General features: G+C 41.0%; 1 protein-coding gene across 1 annotated transcript in view; it reads right to left on the minus strand.

Annotated features, from left to right (window-relative positions):
• Positions 1-23,283, minus strand: part of LOC306646626 (uncharacterized protein) — a 33,100-nt gene extending 9,817 nt beyond the window's left edge. Inside the window, exons 1-2 of the mRNA XM_079115264.1 lie at positions 21,776-23,283; positions 18,063-18,154 (exon numbers count right to left, since the gene is read on the minus strand). Coding sequence (XP_078971390.1) covers positions 18,063-18,154; positions 21,776-21,945 — 262 coding nt within the window. The 5' untranslated portion in view covers positions 21,946-23,283. The remainder of the gene's footprint in view (positions 1-18,062; positions 18,155-21,775) is intronic.
• Between the last annotated feature and the right edge of the window lie 242 nt (positions 23,284-23,525).

The following is a 23,525-nucleotide window of genomic DNA, read 5'->3' on the forward strand; positions in this document are numbered from 1 at the left end:
CAAAAAGTTCTTAAATGTCCCTCCCACACATATCTAAGAGACTTATGACACACATAACAGAACACTGCTACACTCCTTACAAAGCCATTTTTACTCATTTCACAACATACAATATGAAAGTCATTCATACAGCAATTAGAGTACCCTCCATACACAAGAAATTCTTCCCTACTCAACTCAAGAGCAGTCCCTACATGCCATACAGAGTCATCCCTACATACCTAAGTGTGTACAAATTACACTGCTTTAGAAGCGATCCCTCCTAACTATACTTCTTCACAAGCCCACTCTAAGTACCACAGGGCCTATTTATGCACTTTTGAGAACCCTCAATACACACCATAGAGAAGTCTTTCAACTCACAACAAAGGCTTTTCCTATACACCACAAATGATAACCCTGATCCTGAACTTAATGCTTACCCTAGGTCCAGCCATAACCTCAACTCATAGTGCCCTCCCATCGACATCAGTTTGTCCTCTCTTCTCAATTCAATGAGCATTCACTACTCACATCAAACAGTCCTCTGGAAACAACTCACTGATCTCTTTCTATCATTCATGGAGCTCCATATCTATGTAACTCTGTAAGCCCTCCCAAATCATATCTGTGGTCCTTCCCAGAAATGTAAAGAGCACTCTGACAAACATCATGAAATCCTCGTAAATATCTCATCAAGTTCACACTACACAGACCAGAGGACACTCACTACAATATCAAGGAGCCCACCCTGTAAACATCAGAACATTGTTAATACCAAAAAAGCCTTCACTACACATATGGCAATCTGTACCTACACATTTCAGAGAGAAAACCCTACAGAGCTAAGTTAGCACACAGCATACTCCTTTTTAAGTCCTATGTACACACCTCAGCAAATCCTAACCAAACATATCAGATCGACCTCACTGTTCACCAAGGAGCCCTCCCTGCTTACTTCCAAAGGCTGTGCCTAGACACCTGAGTGTTCTCATGATTCTTTTTTGACTGGCCTTCCTAAAAACACAGAGATTCCTTCTACTATCCTCAAAGAAAACTTCCATCACAAATTGGTTTTCTCCTTACTCATATCACAGGCAACTCTGTAAGCCTTTTCAACTAAAAACAGTGGGCCCTCCTACACACATAAATGAGCCCTCCCACACCCTTCAGAAGGCCCTTTACTTAGAGAGACATAACTACACAATGAAAAGAAACCACTTTTCCACCTCAGAGAATATTTCCTACTCACCACAAACTCACTTCCCTACACATCTAAGTAATCCCTCCCTAGTTAAATCAAGAGACCTTCTTACACACTTGAAAGTTCTGTGCTGTACATATACACATTAGGGACACTTCTTTCACACTTCTATGAGAAACAACCAAACAATTCAGAAAGTCCTCCTTAACCTCCAAGCCAATTGATAAATTAATCACCTTATGGGATCAACTGAGTGATAGCTGAAGGGAGGAAGGGTTTCACTGGAGAAGTTGTTTCATTGGAGGCATGAGTTTGGTGTATACATTGTGTATCTGGTGAGTGAGTGTCTCTTTCTGCTTCATTCATATTAGCCACTTCACTGCACCACACACTTCTGCCATGATATTTAACCTCATCTCAATGCCCAAAGATTGGGCCAGTTTTCTCCTGGACTGAGATCTCTAAAACCGTGAACTCTCAAATAAAAATTTCCTCCTTTATAATTGGTCTAGTCAAGGCTGTTAGTCACAACAGAGAAAAAAACTGATGTAAACACAGCCACAACCCTTTTTATAGGACTGTTTACATAAAGTACAAAGAGAACACACTGAAAATTCATCATATAAATGTTAATATACATGCTTCAAAGTTAATGTTTTTCACTATGTGTATATACCCTGAATCAGAATGTTTCTGTCATTGACTAACCACACCATAGTGAATCCTCAGCCCTGATTACACAATAAAAGCAACATTTAGGGCATTCTCATAACATTTTTGCCAGTTTTCTAAGCAAGGGAGTCTTGGTAAAACCATTTTGAGACCGCACCAACAGTGGGACAGAGTTGTAGTAGTAAAGTGTATAAATTCTAACAGTTGTGTTTTTCTAACTGAACTATCACTCTTCCTATGCAGATCTCTAAGGACAGACACATAATGATTCTTTTCTTTGGATCCTATATTTCCCATATTTTATACCTGACTCTGACTCACTCCCTTGACCTCCTTTCCTTTGAGGATATTTTTTACTTATAAGGTGCACCACAAGGAGGGTTCCCTATTCTAATAGGTGAAGAAAGTTACCCTGTGTCTGAACCTGTATGGGCCACCAACTATCTTAACCAGTGCAACCACACTCCCAGGTCCAGCCAGGGGTGAAGAGGGATTTAAAAATAGTCACAGACACAGACAAACCTTGAAGATTAAGCTGGGATCAGGTGGAGATCTACTATCTGATGGAGATGCAGATATAAAGAATTATGCAATCAATCTTTATTTATATATGTCTCATTATGAGGTTAAAGACTACGCAACCATTATTCTTTGTATTCAACAAAGTTACAGAAACTAGGGCATCCTATGTTGCTTTTGTGTAGTTGCAAGACACAGTTAGAAAGTGCAATATTAGGAGATTTATGTAGCTCTCAAGAAAGTCCATTGTTAAAAATTACTGTAGGGTAGGCAGGAACTGGAGAAGTGGAGCTGGTGAAATATTGTGATTGTCTAGCAGAATAATTCCTTCCTTCCCAGGAGCTGTGTGCCTGAGATCAAGGTCAGAGCTGATAGGACTCTTGCACAGAGCCTACTCTTAAAGAGCATTGCCACAGCAGCTAAGCATCCTCTGCCCATTCACAGAAACACTCCAAAGCACCAGATATGCCACAGTCAAGAGGTCTTCAGAGACCCTCAATCTCAATCACTGCTCTCCCATCCTCTGTCACCACTCTTCATACTCTGGTTCACAGGAGACAGGGAATATCAGAAGACACCTCTACTCTTCCCTCTGCCTCATAGATTGAATGGAAGGTTACACCTCTCTGGAAACACCTCCCCAAACTTTAAGAAACAAATCCTAGTTTTTTTCTGCACCTAAGCCTGGCTTAATTACCAGCCAGGAAATGTAAAAAAAAATGGTCTCTGAAGAAAAATATAAATTATTACCCTATCTTACAGAAGAATTTGTTTTACAAAATTGGAGGAAAATGGTCAAACTGTGCTATGTAAAATTTTTCTGAATATTATGTTCAAAATGGCATATTCTCTGATTTTTTGTTGCCTGCCTTATATCCATATGTAATGACAGCTGTATCAGCTAATGCCAAAGCTGATTCAAAAGCAGAGAAAATATGATGTCACTTTTAAATCTAAGTTGCTGTAGGTCTTAAAAGATTGATTTCTCTGTTTCTATACTCTGCAATTCTGTTCTTTGAGTTAGTTCCACATTAAGGGCTAAAGAAAAGGATAAGAAAGAGAGAAAGAAAGAAAGAAAGAAAGAAAGAAAGAAAGAAAGAAAGAAAGAAAGAAAGAAAGAAAGAAAGAAAGGAAGGAAGAAATCTGGTGGGTAGGCCAGGTGTACCAGGCCTGAGAATGTCAGGGACTTCACTAATTTCTGTGCATTTTTTATTCTTTATAGATATTCACAGTAAGGAAAAATTATGAAAATTCCATATGTACATATTGTCCTTGCAAAGAGTCTCTTGAGGACTTCGTGTTCTCCCAGAATTTTTTCATGTTTGAGTTGAGTTTATTCTGATCCAGTTGTGCAATATTTCATACTGTGTCATGTTTCAATGCCTCTGTCTTCTTCTGAGCTTCAGGGTATTTTTGTGAATTCAGCTTTGGTCCTGCATCAGTTGGTCTTGTTTTGTGTTCCTTGAGTATTTTGCCTAATGTTTTCTTCTGCTGTATTTACTCAGAGTCAAATTATTCAAACCTGAACAAAGCAGTGGATTCTGAGGTATTTATCCCTTGGACAGCAATGTGCAGCTTCTTATGTCAAGACAGATGAAGGTACCAATTTTCGACAATGGAAGTCTGAATCCTAACTCTTAATTATCACCTTGAGGATTAGAGAGGAATAAGTGGGTATTTCTGATCTTGTTTGAGAGAAAGTTTGCTGTTTTGTGTTTTTGAAAACTGTCCCTTTTTTGATACTGGGCATTGAACCCAGGGCACTTTACCACTGAGAGCTACATCACTTATTCATTGTTAATATTGTTATCTTTATCATTATGAATATTATTATTAGTTGTCTTAGTAGTAGTAGTGGTAGTATTGAGACAGTGTCTCACTAAATTCCTTACGGCACTGCTAAATTTCATAGGTTGGCCTCAATCTTGTTATCCTTCTTCCTCAGTCTCCCAGATCACTGAGATTACAGGCATGGGCACCACCATGCCAGACAGTGGACTATCTTTTTAGACTCTGAGAATCCTTCATTTATGGATTAACCAGGAGACCCCAAATATTGTGGTTATTAAATGTTAATGTAACATACTGTGGTTGAAACCTAGCTCTGAAATTATATGCAAATACTAGTTCTTGGGTCACCTGTACCTGTAGATTTGAGCCTAAAAGCACAGCAAATTTAGTTTTGTCCATCTGTTTCGAAGCATTAAGTACTTCTCAATATGCAATTGAGACTTTCACTCATAAATAGATGAAATACATTTAGTAAGGTCCACTTTTAATTATTGATTCATTTATTCATTCAAACACATGTAAAAAGTACTAGGTGTGAGTGTAGTTGCTACAACTTTTTCAACATTCCTGTGTGCTGGACACTTCTACAGGGTTTAGATGGATCATCCAATTTAATCTTGCCAGCAAACCCGTAATGTAGGTATGTTTTATTCTTCCCATTTTGCAGATGTTGAAATTGAGGCTCAGAGAGGTTAGGTAACTTGTCTGAGGTTTCCTTGCTGGTAAGTTTGGTTCTGAGATCAGAACCCTGGCACAGCTCATGCTATACTGTTAATTCTAAGCACTTAGGCCTGATGTTCCTGGCATACTTGGAAAACTGCCTTGTCTGAAACAAATGAGGAACTTATTCAAAACATGTATTTACCCTACTAAATTCATAGGTCATTGAATATGTAGGAAATGCCAGAGAAAAATGATTTGGTATAAACTTCTTTACCTTTCAGGATTTCATGGTTCAAAGAGATTTAGATAGTTGTTTCTATTCCACTGAGCAGAGCAGAAATTTCATTTCAGGTTTAAGCCCAAATGCTCTTGATAATAAATGAAATTATTGAGGCCAATTCTAGAGAAAAATAAGATGTTGGTGGCCAGAATGATAGTCTGAAATGCTGGCGCCTTTGCTATGGTTCTTACACAAAGCACTATTCACAGAGGGCCTCCTGGTCACCAGAGCTGCAAACCCACCCTGGACTTGGGAGTTTGCCTCTGCTGAGAATAAGAGCCCTGCAGATTTAACAGCCAGTGAAGCCTATTCCTTTTCTTCTTTATGGCTTGTGGGCCAGAACTCCTGCTGCCTGCATGAAAGCAAATGCACTCTCCTGAGAGATTCAGGAGTGTTGTCTCTACATCCAACCTGACAAAAATCACCACACATAGCCTTCACCATTGCCAGAGTGCTGAATTCTCACCAATCCCATGTCCAGAGTGAAATATGGAAAACCAGTTCAGAGCTTTTTAAGAAGTTGTGACAGAGTATTTTAACAGCAGATTCTAAACTATTATAGGGATGGTCAAAAATGGAAGGTGTGAAGAAATAATTTCAAATGTGTATGTGTGCTTTTTGTGTTTATAACCTAAGTAGAGTGTCCACTGCAGAAAAACAATTCCAAGAAGAATCTAAGAAAACCCCTTCCTGGGATCCCATTTTGTCAGTACACTAAACTTTCTTTAATTTAGAAGGGGGAGCAAGTTGAAGAAATCTTTTGGACAGAAGTTGCTACAAATGAGTTTTCCACTAGAATATCAATATATTTTTTCTTTATAAGTTGGTAGGCATTAACACTGAAGAGAATTTAGCTCTTTAAATTTTGCAGAAATAAGTTGTGCAGGTTTTCTAAGATGGTGGGGTTTGCTTCTTGTTCCACAGGAGGGAGCATAACAACTGTGCTGCTCTGTTGATTACACTAGAGTCAGGTGAACCTCTATCAAGAACTATCTATGTCCTTTATTTCCCAGACCCCAAATGGATTTTTTCTGACCCCTAGTCCACTGCTCTCTAGCTTATATTTTGGGAGAAACCCTTGTCCTGTAGCATCACTGAGTCCCGAATACTGAAAGGGCCAAATACTGTGTTCCAGGTGAGTGTTTGGAAATAAACTTGTAAACATAGAACTTCTAAGGGACACCTTTTCTCTCAATTCTGCAGAGACTTAAGATGGTGGTTTCTTCCTCATATTTGGTAAATATATCGAGTTTACAAAGGGTATTCATAGGAACAGGGCTGCACACCCTATTAAAGGAGATATATTTTGAGGCAGAAATGGTGTACTTATGAAAACTGTCCATAAGTGCAACAACTAGTTCTTAAAGTATTTTGTATATTTTAATTTGACTATGAAAATGAAAAAAAATTTTAGGGAAGTATAAAACTTAAGAGAAAACACGATAATCAGGTTACTCAATGTACTGATTTACTTGAAATAAATTCAAAGTAAAAATAGCAACAGATTTTCCCTACTGGGATACAAAAATCACTTGCATAATTCTAAATTATAATCCAGTTCTTCTTGTTCTGTGATTTAAAAAGAAAAAAATATCATCCAGGGCATTGGGTTAAAAAAATGAAGACTTAGTTGATTTATCTTGCAGAACCCTCTGAATTGGGATAGCATTAGTATTCACTTACATCCTAGAATTTTGCAGTAGTATCACTTTATATCATGTGGATATTGGTAAATTTTTTCTTTCATACCAAAAGACTGTTCCTCACCCATCCACATTGTTATTGTTTAGATATGAGATTTTAGGCAGGACAAATACTAGGGACAGAAATGAAGCAGGGGTAGACACAGTACAAACTCCCCCTGCCTTATTCTAGCCTTGTCTCATCCACCCTGCATCCCCTATCCCCTGAGTGGTTAATTTCAAGCTAGTTGCAGTTCTTCAGCTCCCATGCCATTTAGCACATAGCATTTTGCCTGTTAATCTGGCAAACTTTATTAGACTGTGGCCCTCAAGACTGCAACTGCATCTTGTTCCCCATGGTGTCTCCCAGCATCTAGCTTGTTGGCTGGAGTACAAATGATAACAGCAATTATCAGTGACTTTCTAAATGATAAGATGCCAAATAATTCATAAAGAGATGTGATAAAAAGCTAAGTGTTAAAAAAAAGATCAAATCTGATTACCTTTTGTATTGGTCATTTTGCTTGCCAAAATTATATATGCCAAGTACCAAGGACTTATCATAGATATCCTTTACAATGTTGAGGATGTTCCTACATTCCCTATTTTTTTCTAGTGTTTGGAGCATGAAGGGGTGCTATATTTTATCAAGTGGCATTTCTGCATCTATTGAAATAATCTTGTTATTCTTAACTTTAAGCCTGTTGATATGTTTAATTACATTTGTAGATTTTTGGATGTTGAACCAACCTTGCATCCCTGAGATGAAACCTACTTGATCATGGTGCAATATCTTTTAAATATATTTTTGTATGCAATTTGCTAATATTTTGTTAACAATTTTTGAATCTATGTTCATTAGAGATATTGGTTTGAAGTTTTCTTTCCTTGATGTGTCTTTGTCTGACTTTGTTTTCAAGGTGATATTAGCTTCATAGAATGAGTTTGGAATTGTTTCATCTGTTTTTTCATAGAACACTTTGAGGAGTATTGGAATGGGTTCTTCTTAGAAGGTCTTATAGAACTCAGCTGAGAATCTATCTGGTTTGGACAGTTCTTTGTTGGTAGGCTTTTGATGAATTATTCTATTTCACTTTTTGAAATTGATCTATGTAAATTTTGTATGTCCTCCAGATTCAGTTTGGGTGGATCATATCTCTAGAAACCTGTAAATGTCTTTGAGATTTTCTGTTTTTTTGGAGTATAGAATTTCAAAGTAGTTTCTATAATTATGTTTTGCATTTAAGTACTGTCTGTTGTGATATTTCCTTTTACATCATGAATTTCAGTAATTTGAGTTTTCTGTCTTCTCTATAGTGTGGCTAAGGGCTTATCGATTATATTTATTTTTTCAAAGAACCAACTTTTTGTTTTGTCAATTTTTGTATTGTTTCTTTTGTTTCAATTTCATTGATTTCAGCTCTGATTTTAATTATTTCCTGTTTTCTACTACTTTTGGTGTTGATCTGTTCTTTTTCTAGGTCTTTGAGTTTTAATGTTAGGTCATTTAATTGTTGACATTTTCTTCTTTTATTGAAAGTGTGAGATGCAATTAATTTTCCTCTTAGTACTGCTTTCATAGTGTCCCAGAGATTTTGTAATGTTGTATCATTGTTCTTATTTACCTATAAGAATTTTATAATCCCCCCAATAATTTTATAATCCCCCCCAATATCTTCTGTTATCCATGCATCATACAATAGTGTATTATTTAGTCTCCAGGTGTTGGAGTAGTTGCTGTTTTGTACTTAATCATTGACTTCTAATTTCATTCCATTATGATCTGATAAAGTTCATGGTAGCATCTCTTTTTGTATTTGCTAAGAGTATCTTTGTGGCATAAAATGTGGTCTATTTTAGAGAAGGATCTATGTGCTGCTGAGAATAAAGTGTATTCAATCATTGATGGATGAAATATTATATATACATCTGTTAAGTCTGTATTATTGATTGTGTTATTGATTTCTATGGTTTCCTTGTTAATTTTTTGTTTGGAAGATCTGTTCAATGGTGACAGTGTTGTATTAAAGTCAACTAGTTTTGTTGTGTTTTGGTCTATTTGCTTCCTGGAATTGAGAAGGATTTGTTTAATGTACATAGATGCACATGCACATAAATATTTATGATTTTTTTGTCTTGCTATTTATGCTTCCCTTAAGCAGTATTAAATGTCCTCCTTTATCCTTTCTGATTAACTTTGGCTTGAAGTCCGCTTTATCTAATGTAAGGATGGAGACTCCTACCTTTTTACTGAGTTCATGTGCAAGGTATGGTTTTCTCCATCCTTTCACCTTTAGTCTGTGGATGTCTTTTTCTATGAGATGAGTCTCTTGAAGAAAGCATATTGTTGGGTCTTTCTTTTTAATCCAATCTGATAGTCTGTGTCTTTTGATTGATGAGTTTAGGTAATTAACATTCAGGGTTATCATTGAGATATGACTTATATTCCCGGTCATTTTGACTTATTTTTTATAACTTGACTTAATTTCTCCTTAATTGGCTATTCCTTTAGGGTAGTTCCTATCTTTGCTGACTTTCACTGTTGTTTTCCATTTCTTTCTCATGGAATATTTTGCTGAGAATATTCTGTAGCACAGGCTTTCTATTTGTAAATCCTTTTAGCTTTTGTTTATCATAGGATTTTATTTTACCATCAAATCTGAATATTAGTTTTGCTGGGTATAATATTCTTGGTTGGCATACATTTTCTTTCTGAGTTTGAAATATGTCATTCCATGTGTTGCCTGCTTTTAGGGTTGGGCTGAAAAATCTACTGATATTCATATTGGTTTTCCCCTGTATGTAATCTTATAATTTTCTCTCACAGCCTTTAAAATTGTCTTTATTTTGGTGTTAGGTAATTTCATGATAATGTGCCTTTGTGTGGATCTGTTGTAATTTTGTGTATTTGGTGTCCTTTAAGTCTCCTATATTTGATTTTCCATTTCATTCATTAGATTTGAAAAATTTTCTGCTATTATTTTATTGAATAAGTTATTCATTCCTTTGATTTATATCTCTATTCCTTCCTGTGTCCCAATAATTTTAAAATTTGGTCTTTTCATGATATTCTCCAATTTTTTGCAATTCCATTCATGATTTCTTACCATCTTCTCTGTTTGAACAACTTTGTTTCAGGATTAAATATTTTGTGTTCTTCATCTGAGGTTCTGTCTTCCAAGTGATCTTGCCTTTTGGTTATGTGTTCATTGAGTATTGAATTTGGTTTATTGTTTCCTTCATTTCAAGGATTTCTGTTTGGTTTATTTTCAGAATCTTTTTATTGAAATGATTTTTGCTTCCTGCTTTTGTTCTTTTAACTGTTTATTGGTGCAATCATTCTTTGCCTGCATTTGCTCTATTATCTTATTGTTCACTTCTAAGATCATTTTAATTATATACATTCTAAACTCTCTTTCTGACATTTCTTCTTTCATGTTTTCCTTGGGTTCTCTTGATATAGCATCTATATTTGTTTGGAACACTTTCTTCCCTTGCTTTCTCAGGTTGTTCATGTATCTTCCCCTCTAACAGTGCAAATTTGAGGTACTGCAGTTTCCTCCTGTAGACTTACACTGCAATTGCATATTTAAAATACCTCATGTTGAAGTGAGAGAACAATATTAGCAGTGCACAAATCAAAATGCATCCTTAACCATATAGTCCCTATTAAAATATTAACCGTTTTGTCTTAATAAACAGAGAAGATGAGTTCAAATTATTATCTGTAGCAAAACCAATAGGTTTTCAATAAGGACCACAATATCTAATGGTGGACAAAGGGGATGGGGTGGAGTATAGGATATAATGTTAATGAGATAAGAAGTAAGTCTACAGAGATACTGTGTTGTAGTAATATTGAAAGCAGAATTAAAAGAAATATTTTGTTAGCATGAGAAAAGGAAAAAGATTCTCCAAGTAAACAGATACATAAGAGGAAGATAGAGTGGGAAAAATATAAATAAAAGAAAAAAAGTAGAAATATAATAGGTATAATAGGAATAATCTTAATAATACTACTAATTAAAAAGGAATTCAACAATAAAATTATACTGTACTGTTCAAATCTTCTATTCTTCAGTAGCCTGATACTTGAGAGAAACTTGATAATTCAGTATCACAAGAAGGGTGCTATACCACTACCTCCACGTCAGGAATAATCATTGCTTGTGGGAAAAGGTGACCCCATTTTCATAGATAATTAGTGGGAGAACTGGGGATGGTGGGTCTGATGGTGTAGGCCTGGGCTTGCCACTGTAGATTTGTGAGGCCAAAAAATTTAATAAACTTTTAAAATTAAATGCTGATGGGAAATATTCAAGTGACCAATCTGATTCTTGGTATTTTTCCTTCTCAAAATACCTTAGATACACTCTAGATCTACATACTAAAATGGAAAGATAATTTCTTTGATAGATCAAAATGCTCTATGCAGGGATCACTGTAGAAATGGCAGAACAACTCTCAAAGTACTGTCTCATGCTGTGTGTGTTCTTAAAATAAGTAGGTTAGTTAGAAAACATATTCCAAAGAGCAGCAAACCCCTACCCTATTTTAATGTTACTTGACTAGTGTCAAAGTGATATGGTTGAAGTGTATTAGAACTATACAACCTGAATGCCATCCTCACTACAGAGGTCTCAGGGAGTTGCAGGATTCATAGTCACCCAGGCACCTCTAAGGATTCTGGGCAGTATTGTGTGGTGTTTTTCCCATGCATCCCTCACCACAGAGACATGTGGCAGGTGTAGGCCCCCAAAGACCATGAACACTCTAGCACAGTGCTATGTTGTTGTAGTCCACACAGTATTGACTCCTTGGAGTTCTGAGATCCCAGGAATTCTCAGTATTGTAATTCACTCTAAGGTAGCACTGACATCAGTGGTCTTGAGAATAGCAGGTCATTGATTATTCAGAATAGTACAGTTGATCATAAGTAGAACTCACCATCAAGACTCCCAGGATCTGAATACTGCAAGCCTGCCTCTATACCCCTGAGGAGTCTGGATATTTCAATGCAAAGCCTATACATGTAGCCTTCAATAGGAAGTTGTCTAGGAGCCACAGGCCCTGAGGTATTCTGGCCTTCTGACTGCAGAGTCCTCACTGTGGAGACCTATGTGAGTTGTAGGCCACACAGGCACCTGAACCCTTCCAAGAATCTTGGGTAGTGTAATTTACTTTTCAACCCCACAGTCCTCACCAATGAAGATCCTGGGTGATTCTGGTCCCGGATTCTGGGAAATGTTGTCCAGTGTTTTGCCTGTGTGCCCCTGCTGGGAGAGCCATGAGAACAGCAAGCCACATGTTAGCCTTGGTACCCTGAGAATTCTAATGTTATACAGTCCTGTACCAATGCAATCCCCACTATGGAGGCCTCTGGAAACTCTAGGCTTCACATCTAGTTTAGTGTTGGTACTTGTTGGTAGTGTAGTTTGGCCTTAAGTATGTCCAGCCCTCACTGTGGAGTCCTCCTGAAGTTGCAGGCTGAAACTCACCTCAGCAACACACTCAAGGATTTTAGATAGTATAACCCTACAGTTCTCATGGCAGAGGAGTTTTGAGCTGCTGGCACTATGTATTGTGGGTAATATAGTCTTGTTTCTTGCCCATTCCACACAGAGAAACTTGGTATCTCATGTCCTATTAGAATTTTGGGTAATGCAGTTCAGTGGTTTGCTCACTAACCACAGAAGGTTCTAGCAGTCCCAGTAGACTATGGGAAATAAAGGAGAGTGGACATGGTCGATTATTATAAACTTGAAAGCTAGAGCACCTGAGGATTGTGTTTACACAAAGCTAATTGTTTATAAGATCACCAAAGAGAATACTGGGAGTTGCAACTCCTGAGAGTTCTAGATAATTTAATCTAGTGTTTTATGTGCACAGATCTGCTTGGAGAAGGGACACAGTAACTGCAAACTCTGCTTCTCCTGGTACCCCGAAGATTGCAGGTAGTGTGCTCTAACAATACAACCCTCATCACAGAAACCTCTAGATGTTGCAGAGTGCAGGCAACCCCAGGGAATTTGTGTATTAAGTCTGGTATTCCGTTCTTGCAGTTCTCACTCCAAAGGCTCCTTGGAACAGCAGGTACCCAAGGGTAACATGTAGCACAGTTTGTCATTTCTCCCTGCCCATCCCTCAATGCAGAATTCTCTGTGAGCTGCAGGTTCCCAAGGGCTATTTGTAGTACACTTTGTCATGTGGTCCATGCTGCCCTCATTGCACTGGACCCTGGAAACTGTAGACCCTGAAGGACACTGGGAAGTGCAGTCTATTGTAAATTTTGCAGCCCTGACCCAAGAGCATCCTACAAGCTGCTTGCTACATTCCCAACCAGTCACGCCTGAGAACTTTGGGCAATGTGGTCCATTCTGCTGCCCAGCAGTGACCAATATGGCCCCCAGAAGTTTTGGTCCATGTGTTTGCCCTGGTATCCCAAGGGTTCTGAGTAGTGTAGCTCAGAATCCTGCCTTCGTAGCCCTCTCCATAAAGGACTGTGGGAGCTGTATCAGTATGTATGCCCAGGTACCCCCAAGGTTCCTGAGCTGTGTAGTCTGGCATCTATTTTCACAGCTGTCACCACACTGGCTTCTGCGAAATGTCAAATAGCCCACCGATCTGTGTGCAAAATCACCAAGAAAGCCTAAGCATCTTTTCTAAAAATCAAGGATACATAGTTAAAGAACACTTTCCACAATGTTATTGTACTTATACATCAAATTCTCATTGTTCCAGGTACTTTAACACTGAAAAAAGAGAGCAATATAAACAGGAATAAAATCAAGCAGTGAGGTGGCACTAGCCTTCCCTCAATTCCCCATGAGGCTCCAGGGGACTCCCATGCCATTCCTGCAACATTCTGAAGTTGTGTCTTAGTGTTTCTCTTTTCAGTGTCCTGGAATTCCTCCCCAGATACACACCCAATTTATAAAAATATTATGCTATGACACCATGTCATGAGGATGACCAGACAAGTCTCAACAAAGGATGCTTTTGGAAACGTAAGCCCAGCTAAAACATTACCTATGAAAGTAAAGAACATGGCAGAGTTTTCTCCTCAGCACATAGAATAGTGGATGACAGGTTTTCCCTCATTCTTCCTCACCTTTTATTCAAATGCACTCTGGTTATCTGGAAGCCACAGAGATATCTCACATGTAGGTGCCAAGGAGATATGTTCTCCAAGTGTTCCCAGTAAAGGCATCTATCTCCTTATATGGGTCTCAAGGAGAAAGAGGCTCTTGTCACCACAGTAATGGCCCCAAGGTGCCCTCAGTCTTAGTTTCTTTCCCCTCTGGGCACAGGACACCCATCCCTGGCAGGCAGATGATTCGAGGGGATTAGGAAAAGTTGCCCAGAGAATGGCATGCTGGTCACTGTGGGCAAAACAGGACACTTAATGCTCACTGTTCAGTGGTGCTCCTGCACCCCCTTGTGGCAGTTCTGATAAAGCCCTAAAATTCATGGTTTTGGTTTTTTTAGGCCATGATTTTGGTAACTTGGGGATAGGAAGGACAGTAGAGAAAAGCAGACATTATTACCTATGTACATTTACAACTGCATGACCAATGTGATCCCACAATATGTACAATCAGAAAAATGAGAAATTATATTACATTTATGTGTGATTTATCAAAATGCATAAATGTATCCTACTGCCATGTGTAAATAATTAGAACAAATTTTAAAAATTCAAAGAGAACAGCAATAAAGTCCACCATCCCATGTTTGATGAGAAAGTATGGTGATAGTGAAAAGCAAAATAAATGGTAGACAGGCCGAAGTTCATTGATTTATTATATATCAGCAATAGTTTGTGGGAACAATTGGAATTTGAAACTAGACTAAGAAATAATTAAAAACAATAACATTTATAATAACACCCAAAAAAATGAAAAATTTTAAATAACTAATGAATTATAATCATACTTTCTGAAAACTAAGAAACACAATTGAAAAAGCGAAGCAAAATACAAGATATTGCAGAGATATTCTTTGTTCAGGTCTCTATACATAGGATGATATTTACTCACATTTGATTTATGCATAGGTGCAATCACACTCTAATGTCCAGTGAACTATTTCTAAACTTAGAAAAGATAGCACAGAGTGTAGGACCAAAAATGAACTTGCACATCTCAATCCCAATGCCTCTTAGAAAGCTAAAGCAGTGGCAATAATGTGATGTGCTGTGAACTTGACTGGGCTGGGTGGCACATGCCTGTAGTCCCGGTGGCTGAGTAAGTTGAGGTGGAAGGATCGAGAATTCAAAGCCAGCCTGAGTGAAAGCAAGGTTTTAAGCAATTCGGTAAGACTCTGTCTCTAAATAAAATAAATATAAGGCTGGGGATGTGGCTCAGTGGTTGAGTGCCCCTGAATTTAATCCCTGGTATGAAAAAAAGAAAAAAAAAAACCACAGGAAAAAACAAACAAACAAAAAACAAAATAACAATAACAAATACCCCACAGCTTGGAAACAATGCTGCTCAGAACACAACCGACATTGTCTGGGAAATAAAACACAGGAAGAAGTTGCTGAGTCCCAGGCTGACTGCAGGAAAGGAGAGAACCTGCCAAAGAACAGAATGCTCACATCTGCTCTGGTGCTTGGTACATTCTTTTCTTTGAGGGAAAAATTGCAGATTTTAGGCCCGGTATAATAGTGAACATTTATAATCCCAGCAACATGAGAGGCTGAGGCAGGAGGATGGCAAGTTCAAGGCCAGTCTCAATGACCTTGTCTCAGAATAAAAACATACAGGATTGGGCATATAGCTCAGTGGAAAAGTGACCCTGGACAGATATGGAAACCCTAGTACCAAAAGAAAAAAGAAAAGCAGTGCTGTTTTCAGAGATGCAGTCTGGAGGGAATATTACTGGTTTTAGAAATCCATAGGACATGCCTTGACTGACAAAATCTGAGGTAGTGGGTCTGTAAACCAGGCACTGCCCTACCTCATGGCCTGCAGACAGCACAATGCAATCCAAGTGGCTCTTGGGGTTTACCTCTTCAGGAGGAAAAGTTCAGGAGACTGTGGTGGGGGATGTGGCACCAGGAAGCTGCCTACATCTGCTGACACAACACTTGTGCATAGACCCTCCTCCAGGTACAAATTCTGTGGACTGCTGCTGGGGTGGGTTTGTAAATCCTGCAAGTAAAGAAAGTCCACAATCCATTGGTGGGAGCAGGAGTGTGATCCTTGTGTGGCACTACACAGCCTCAAGTGGGGAGGCAGACAGCATCCAGCCCACTATCCTGGGCTCTTAGAACAAGGCTCAGCATGCTTGGCCTCCACCTACCTCTCTGGAAGGATCTGTCCCAACATTGATCCCAGAAGCTTCCTCAGGATTCCAGAGACCAAATTATCATTGGATCCACTGACTTCAAACTGTGTTCTGACACCCCAGTTTCTCTCTGCAAAGTGCCACTGAGCAAGGATCTGCTCTGCACTCCCTTCCACCACCATGAAGATGTGCAGTACATCCTGCCATCCTCCTTTGGCAGGTGCACAGGAACCGGGCCACCAGCCACTAAGGTTTCCATTTTCTCCACTCACACTTGGTCTCTCTGAGGTAAAACCTATCGCTGCCTCACCATGCCTCACCCTGTCTTTCTCTCTCTATAAGATGTGTCTGAGAATATCTCAGAATTTGTTTCACTCTTAAAGATGAGCTGGCATGACTTGGTCAGCTCTGAGTGTACATAGGTGTAAGTGGAAAGGGCCAGACAAGTCTGGTTTCTCTTCTCCCTAAGCATATAAGGCAGGACAACCAGCTTTTATCTTGTGGCCTCAGATATAGAACCCAGGACTTGGGTGGAGATTGTACTGGCCCCTCTCCTGCCACAAATGTGACAAGATTCCCTTGTGTGCAGCTGCCCAAGACCTGTCTGATCACCTGGTATGTGGCTCTACTCCTGCTTTTTCTGCCTGCTCTTTCATCAGAACTTGGAGAGCACTCTGAGAGACAGAAGCAGAGGACATCCACAACCTATAGTCAGGAAGCAGGGGCAGGCTCACAGCCTTGGGGCAGCTGAATGGGAACAGTACAAGAAGACACCCAGGGATTAAAGGAGACTTAGTTTTAAGCTGAAAGATGTAACAAGAAGACAATTCAAAAGTCCAATCCAGGACCATCAATGTGAAGATTCAGAACACTAAGAGGTGCAGGAACCCAAAAGCGTTGAGCAGGCAAAGTCAGGTTTTCTGTGAAGAACTGAGTACCTTGCTTAACAACACAAACTTCTTTTAAAAAGTGACCTTTTTTATATTTCTGAAGGGAAGTGTTTCCAGCTCAGAATTCTGCCCCTGCCAATTGGTTAGTCCAGTTGGAGGGTTAATTTCAGATATTTTTATGACATTCAACAATTAAGAAAATTTATTTTCTTGGTGCTTCATTGTAAAAGCTAATTGAGGATGTTCTCTAAGAAAACAAGGGAGTCAAGGAAAAAAGAACAAGGATGCATTCAGCAAGCACTGGAGCAAAGCAGAGATGAAAACTCCAGCCATGATGATGCCACCCCACCCAGTCCTGGAAGTCCAAAAAGAGGAGGCCCCATGCAGAGAATTCTCAGATGGGGTTGTTGATACCCTGGGAGAGTTTATGGGTGTGATAAAAGTAGATGTGCCAAAATAAAGGAAAAAAGGCATATAGAAGGCAGGTGTAATGGTGTACACCCATAATCCCAGTGTCTGAGAATGCAGATGCAGGAGAATCTTGAGTTCAAAGTCAGCCTCAACAATTTAGAGATATCTTAAACAACTCAGGAAGAGCCTGTCTCTATATAAAATATTAAAAGGACTGGGGATGTGGCTCAGTGGTAAAAGGAGTGCCTCTGGGTTCAATATCTGGTATCAAAAATAAAAATAAAATAAAATAAAGAAATAATGAATAAAAATGCATACAGAAAATTCATGAAAAGAAAAAGATAAAGTGAAAATATCATACATAGGACACTAAGAAATGCAGTTAATCAGTATTCTATGAGGGAGGTCACAGACTCTATTGGATTTAGTAGATGAAATGCACATGTGAATGATAACCATAAATAAAACTAGAAAAAATTGTGCCCTGGGTTGTGTGGGTAAGTGGAAGGAGTATGGACTCCTCTGTGGCATGGTCCTGGCCGGTGAGGCAGATGACTGCAGTGAGGAGAACAGGAGGGACTGATAAGAAGATCATTTACCCACACTCTGTCCCTCAAAATAAACCCAAGGTGCTAAAGTTTCCTATGCAGAACATCAATGTCTGTGCTAAGGAAACTTACCTGCAGAGCCAGGATCACCAATGAAAACAGTTTCCATGGTGATTTCAGCAGAACTCATCACAAAATGCAGTCCATGATGGTGGAAGTGTTGCCTATTGTAGAAGCAGACTTCCTTGGAGGATGTCAGTGGAAGGTCCAACAGCCACACCTTGAGGGCAGTGAGGGAAGGATACAGCCCATCACTGCTGGCAGCCAAAGGACAGAGACCAGGCCCATGGCAGATATGAACAACGGTGGCAGGATAGTGGTCAGTTTCTCTTGGTATATCTCACAACTCTCTAGTGGTCTGGAGGGCACAGCAGAGGCTGCCTCAGACTTCAGCAACTTCCTAGGAGGAAACTTCAGACAAGCTCAGTGTGTGTCCCCAAATGAGTGGCCCTGAAAGGCATGGCACCCAGCACCTACTTCACTGCCTGGACCCTCCCCTGTGGCTACAAAGCAAGGGTTGGGCTCCAGTGAGCCAGGCAACAAGAGTACTCAGAGTAGACCAATACTACGTCCTATAATACCTTAGATATTTATAACTTTCTTCAAAGTATTGAAAACTGAAAACATTTAGCAAGAGTCAGAGCTGAGTAAATTGTAAATTATGCAGAAGTTGGTCATAATGCAGTGATTTACACTGGTGACCACTCACCTCTCTGGTGCTGCTCCTGTGTTTCCAGTAAATAGCCATTTGACTTTCTTGTAGCAGCCAGAGCAGCAGGCCCTGTCATCATCCTCATGTCTTTGGTAGGAGGTCAGGGGAATATACCTGAGGCCACACACCTGGATGGAACAGGGCCTGGATATGAGCATGTCTTGGCTTAAGTCATGGGAGATGCTAATGTCACAATCATGCACAGAAAAGGAGAGAAGTGTACACAATCCAGTGACCAAACCAGTTGGGGACTTCCCTGAGCACCAGTCCCGCACTGAATAGCCTGGGCTGGCAACAATAACCTTATCCTGTTTTTGGGATCATGCCTCAGGAGAGTTGAGCATGGAGAAAAGTGAAATGGCTCAATAATACTGGTGAGAAGTAGAACCTCTGGCCACTGCTGACTTCATGAAATAAGAAACTGATCCCCAATGGGAAATGAGTCCCAGAGACAGCTGGATCTCTCGGTGGTAGGTATATATGCTTTTCTCTGTAAGACTATCACCTGGATCTCTGAAATATACATGAAGCCAAGGATATGAGGTCAGCAGCAAGGAGCAAGCATGACAGCAGAGGAAGCTGACACTTCCAGGTCCCTGATGTGTGTTCCTTGTTAGCAACATCCTCACCACCAAATGGGGTCACACCTGTCTCTGACCAGGTGCCAGGGTTAGCACACAGAATACTCATATCCACTCAAAACCCTTGTCTACACCTAAGGAAGGAAGGGAACTGAATAGGGATGATGGTCCTACAGCCTGAAGAGATGACACTCCCTGGCAGCCAGTGGCCTTGGGTTGTGAGGGATCCAGGAATATCTTGGGCCATAGCCAAAGGCTTCCATAATCCTGGGGTGGTATCTGGGATCTGTGGAGACTCAGTTTCCTAATATCCTGTGAAAAGAGATCAGAGTAGGAAAGGCTTAGTGGGCCTGCAAGTCAGCAGGTGAGTGCAGTTGTATTGACAAACAGGAGTGTCCACTGGGCACCTGGACATCCTGCCTTTGTCCTTTCATCTGACTTTGAGCTGATCCCTTCCTGTAATTATGAGCCCAGCACCCCACAAACCTACAGCTTGACTCAATTCTCAGATCTATTCACTGTCTCTTCCCTCTAGCAACATGATGCCCCTGTCTCCAAACTGACTCCTGAACTCACAGTCACAGTTCCACCTGAGTCCTCCCAAGTCAGCCTGTCCCTGTAACAAATCAGACCCAGGGTCAATTAGTAGGAACCCTCGCCTGTCCACTGAGGCCTGTAAATGCAGCCAGAATTGTCAAGGCAGCTGCCTGAGTTCCACAGGGGCTCAGAACTCTCCTCATCACTGGGAAGTTCTGTGAGTTCTGCTTGGTCTGCCAGCCTGACAGCACATGCTAGAAAAGTATCTTTTGGTGCCATTGGTAATAGGCAAAACAGTTGTACACCTGCTCAGTGATCAAGCTTGTCTCTGAAGGCAAATTCTCCTGCCCAATAATACTTCTAGCTCTGGAATACAGAGATGCACAGTTAGCTGTGGCAACTCATGTCCACCAAATAAGTGGTGTGAGCCCTGCTAAGCTTTCCAAGGGCAGCAGAGCAATGGGCCATGCAGTTTCTCACTGGAGAGAGGGTTGTGTGGTGAGTATATGTTGGAGAGGAAGAGCAGGTCCCTGTGGACAGGACACATGGGCCCCAATTCCTGTGCTGACCCACTGCCAGCCAGATATGGAACCTGTCTCCCAAGCTGACCCCAAACCCACCCAGCTGAACTCCAGAGTACCCAAAGGTCAGGTGTGAAAAATCCTGCACTCCTTCAGAGGCAGGGCCTGCAGATGCCCCAGGTCAGGGTCACTTCTTTGCCTGTAATTACCATAAGCCTAGTTTTCTAAGGCTCATCTCAGCTCTGGGAACCCCTGCAGATTAGCCAGGGTGAGAAGTGGGCACAATCCATGTGAGAAAACAACACTGGAGGGAAGAGCTCAAGGAAACATGGCACTAGTAGCAGGGGTACTTAATCTTTAAGGAAACGGGGGGCCAAGACACAGGACTGAAAATTGGGCCAGCCCAGAGACAGTCCCTGGGTGTCCTGCCAGATGTATGCCTTCTCTTTACAAATCCCTCTGTCTGCTGGGTGTACTTAGCAAGGCCCTAAGCAACTTTGTGTGTACCTGTCTCAAAATTAAAAATAAGAACAAGTGAACAAAAAGGTTTGGGATGTGGCTCAGTGGTTTAGTGTCCCTGGGTTCAAACCCTGGTACCAAAAATATTCACTTTGGGCCAGACATATCAGTATTTGGAAGCTGCCCAGCATCACCCAGACACACTTTAATCATATACACCACTGTTTAGAGAGGAGCATGAAGCACAATCCTCATAGTAGATAGGCAAATAAAGATTACAAGTGACTATCAATAAGGTCAGGTTGTGATGTCAAACATGCTGAGATCCAAAGTACCACCAGATGACTGGAGAGAAACTTCTGGTCTTCAAAGTGTAAGAAATAGAAGGTCTGGTAGTTCATTTTCAGAATCTAGTATTCAGCCTTAATTGGATCCAACTGTAACACTTCCCTTTTCCCTGCTCTAATTGTAAAATTATTCAACTGAGTAGACTGTAACCCCAAACTCCTCAAGTCAGAGTGAAGGTCAGCACTGCATTAGGTTAGAGATAGAAGCAGGTGGAGAGCCCACCCAGGCACTTGCTAGGCAGGTTCTGGCAGCATAGCCTTCTACCATAAGTTAAGGTTTGCCTAATCACTTCTGGGCATGGTATCATTTTGTGTGGCACCTCCTTATTTTTAAAAAGACTTACTGCAGATTGAGATCCTGAGTTTACAAGATAAGGACATAGCTCTCCAAAGGTGGACAATGTCTTATCCATTGATTTTTTTTTTTTTTTTTATTATTTAGTACAGTGTAGCACAGGATGACCACTGAACATGGACTTGATGATTAGGTAGTTTACTTCCTGTGTTCCAGCCAGTTAAAGTTGATCCAGTGAGTGTAAGTCACCCTGACTGAGTTCATATCCTGTTGGGTACAGTAGAATCAGCCTCCAACTCTCTCTTTGTACCCTGCCAAACCACACTGGCTTACCTCTGGAAGCCAGAAATCTGCCTGCAGTTTCTCCTGCTAGACCAGGACACACGCACACAACAGGACCACATCCACATTGTCCAGGAGGTGCAGGTAGAGTTGGCTCTCCAGAACAGCATCAACCAATGGCTGTGTTTGGCAAGGTCATACTGCATGTCTTGGCACAGCATTCCTGCCAGGATCACCTGCTCTGATGGAGGCTGTTAGCAGCCCTCACACTCCTTCTGATGTGCCAGAAATCTCTGCATCCTCTCCATCACAGAGCATGTTCTTCCCATCTATCAACATTCAGACAAGTCTGAGTGGTGACACTGAGGGCAGCAACACTTGCAGAGTAGAGTAAGAATGAACCTGAGAGGAGACCTATATGGCATACCTTCTAGAATTTCCTTTTAAACACCCTAATGTTTGATGGTGCAAAACACTGACCTGGGTGCTCTCTGTAATCATTCACCTGGGGTCTGATCTTCTCCTCTGTCCCCTACACTTATCCACAGTTCACTGGCCTTGCCATCTCCTTTCTTCTCACCCCTGCTTCTCCAAGGGCTGAAACTTTCCTCTCATTCCTGGTGTGGCTTCTGGTTCACCAGAGACCCAGGCAGCCAGATGGACAGCAATGGTCCACCTGATTTCACATGCATACACCCTATTCACAGCAGAGACACAGCTGCTGCCAGCACCAATACCACTTGTATAATACACGTGTTTCCTGGATCAAACTCTCTTACTGAAGAGCACCCCACCAAGGGAGGAGATCATCTGGGGGCTGGGGGAGTTTTCTGGTGATAGATATTGAGACAGAAGAACTTATTCACTGCCTAATTTGCTTCTGGGGAATACTCTCCTAAAGTGAGATCTGAATGTGCCTTTCTGGAGACAGGAAATTCTGCCTGTTTGTGCTTCCATGCTGTGGGTCTGGTTGGTGAGTTTGTTCCTAGCACGAACTTGGCACACTCTCATTTAATCCTTGTCCCCCAGCCTCTTGACTGAAGGGAGCACCAAAGATTCCAGGGTGAGGGACAGAGCCCTTTCAGGACCCAGTTTCCTCCAGCACCCCACTGTCAACTGTTAGGAAGGACTGTACTGGGTGTAGGTTGAATGGGACCCTTAACTGAGAAAAGAAAACAGCTTTTTCTAAGGGAACATGCAGAAAACAGGCCAGGTGGAGATGGGTAGGTTTTTTGGCTTCCTGAATGCAGCAGACCCTGACATGTGCTGCTAACTTTTGGGATGCCTTGCACTGGGAAGCAAGGGCAGGCACCGGCACCACGTGAACACACGTGGAAGGTTCTGCTTTCATGACTTAGGCTCAACTCCCAAGCTTCTGGAGACTCCCACCCTGCTGCTATATTGAGGCTCCTGACACAAAGTCCCCATGACTCCCCCATGCGCCAGATGACCCCTCCAACAATGGAGCCCCCAGAAAACCAACCCACACCCAACTCCATCGGCAGGCCCAGTCATAAACACCCTGAAGGGATACAGGAACCAGATGGGCAAACAGGTCTTGGATGCTACCAAGATGCAGCCAATTCACACAGGCGTGGAGACCTGAGGCCACTCTCAGAAAGGAGGGGCAAAAAAAGAGACTGGGGGTGATGTTTCCCAATTAAAGGAGCAGCTAAATCAGGGAGCTGGTTGCATGCTTCCTGACCATGAGCTCACAGCATCCATCATGCCGTGTGGTAGCTATGGACCTAGGACAGTTGACTGACTTGGTCAAAGCTGGGGTGTGCCCAGACCTGGGGAG

This window comes from Sciurus vulgaris (assembly GCF_902686455.1).
Source record: "Sciurus vulgaris genome assembly, chromosome: 16".
In the NCBI taxonomy this organism is placed as follows: domain Eukaryota; kingdom Metazoa; phylum Chordata; class Mammalia; order Rodentia; family Sciuridae; genus Sciurus; species Sciurus vulgaris.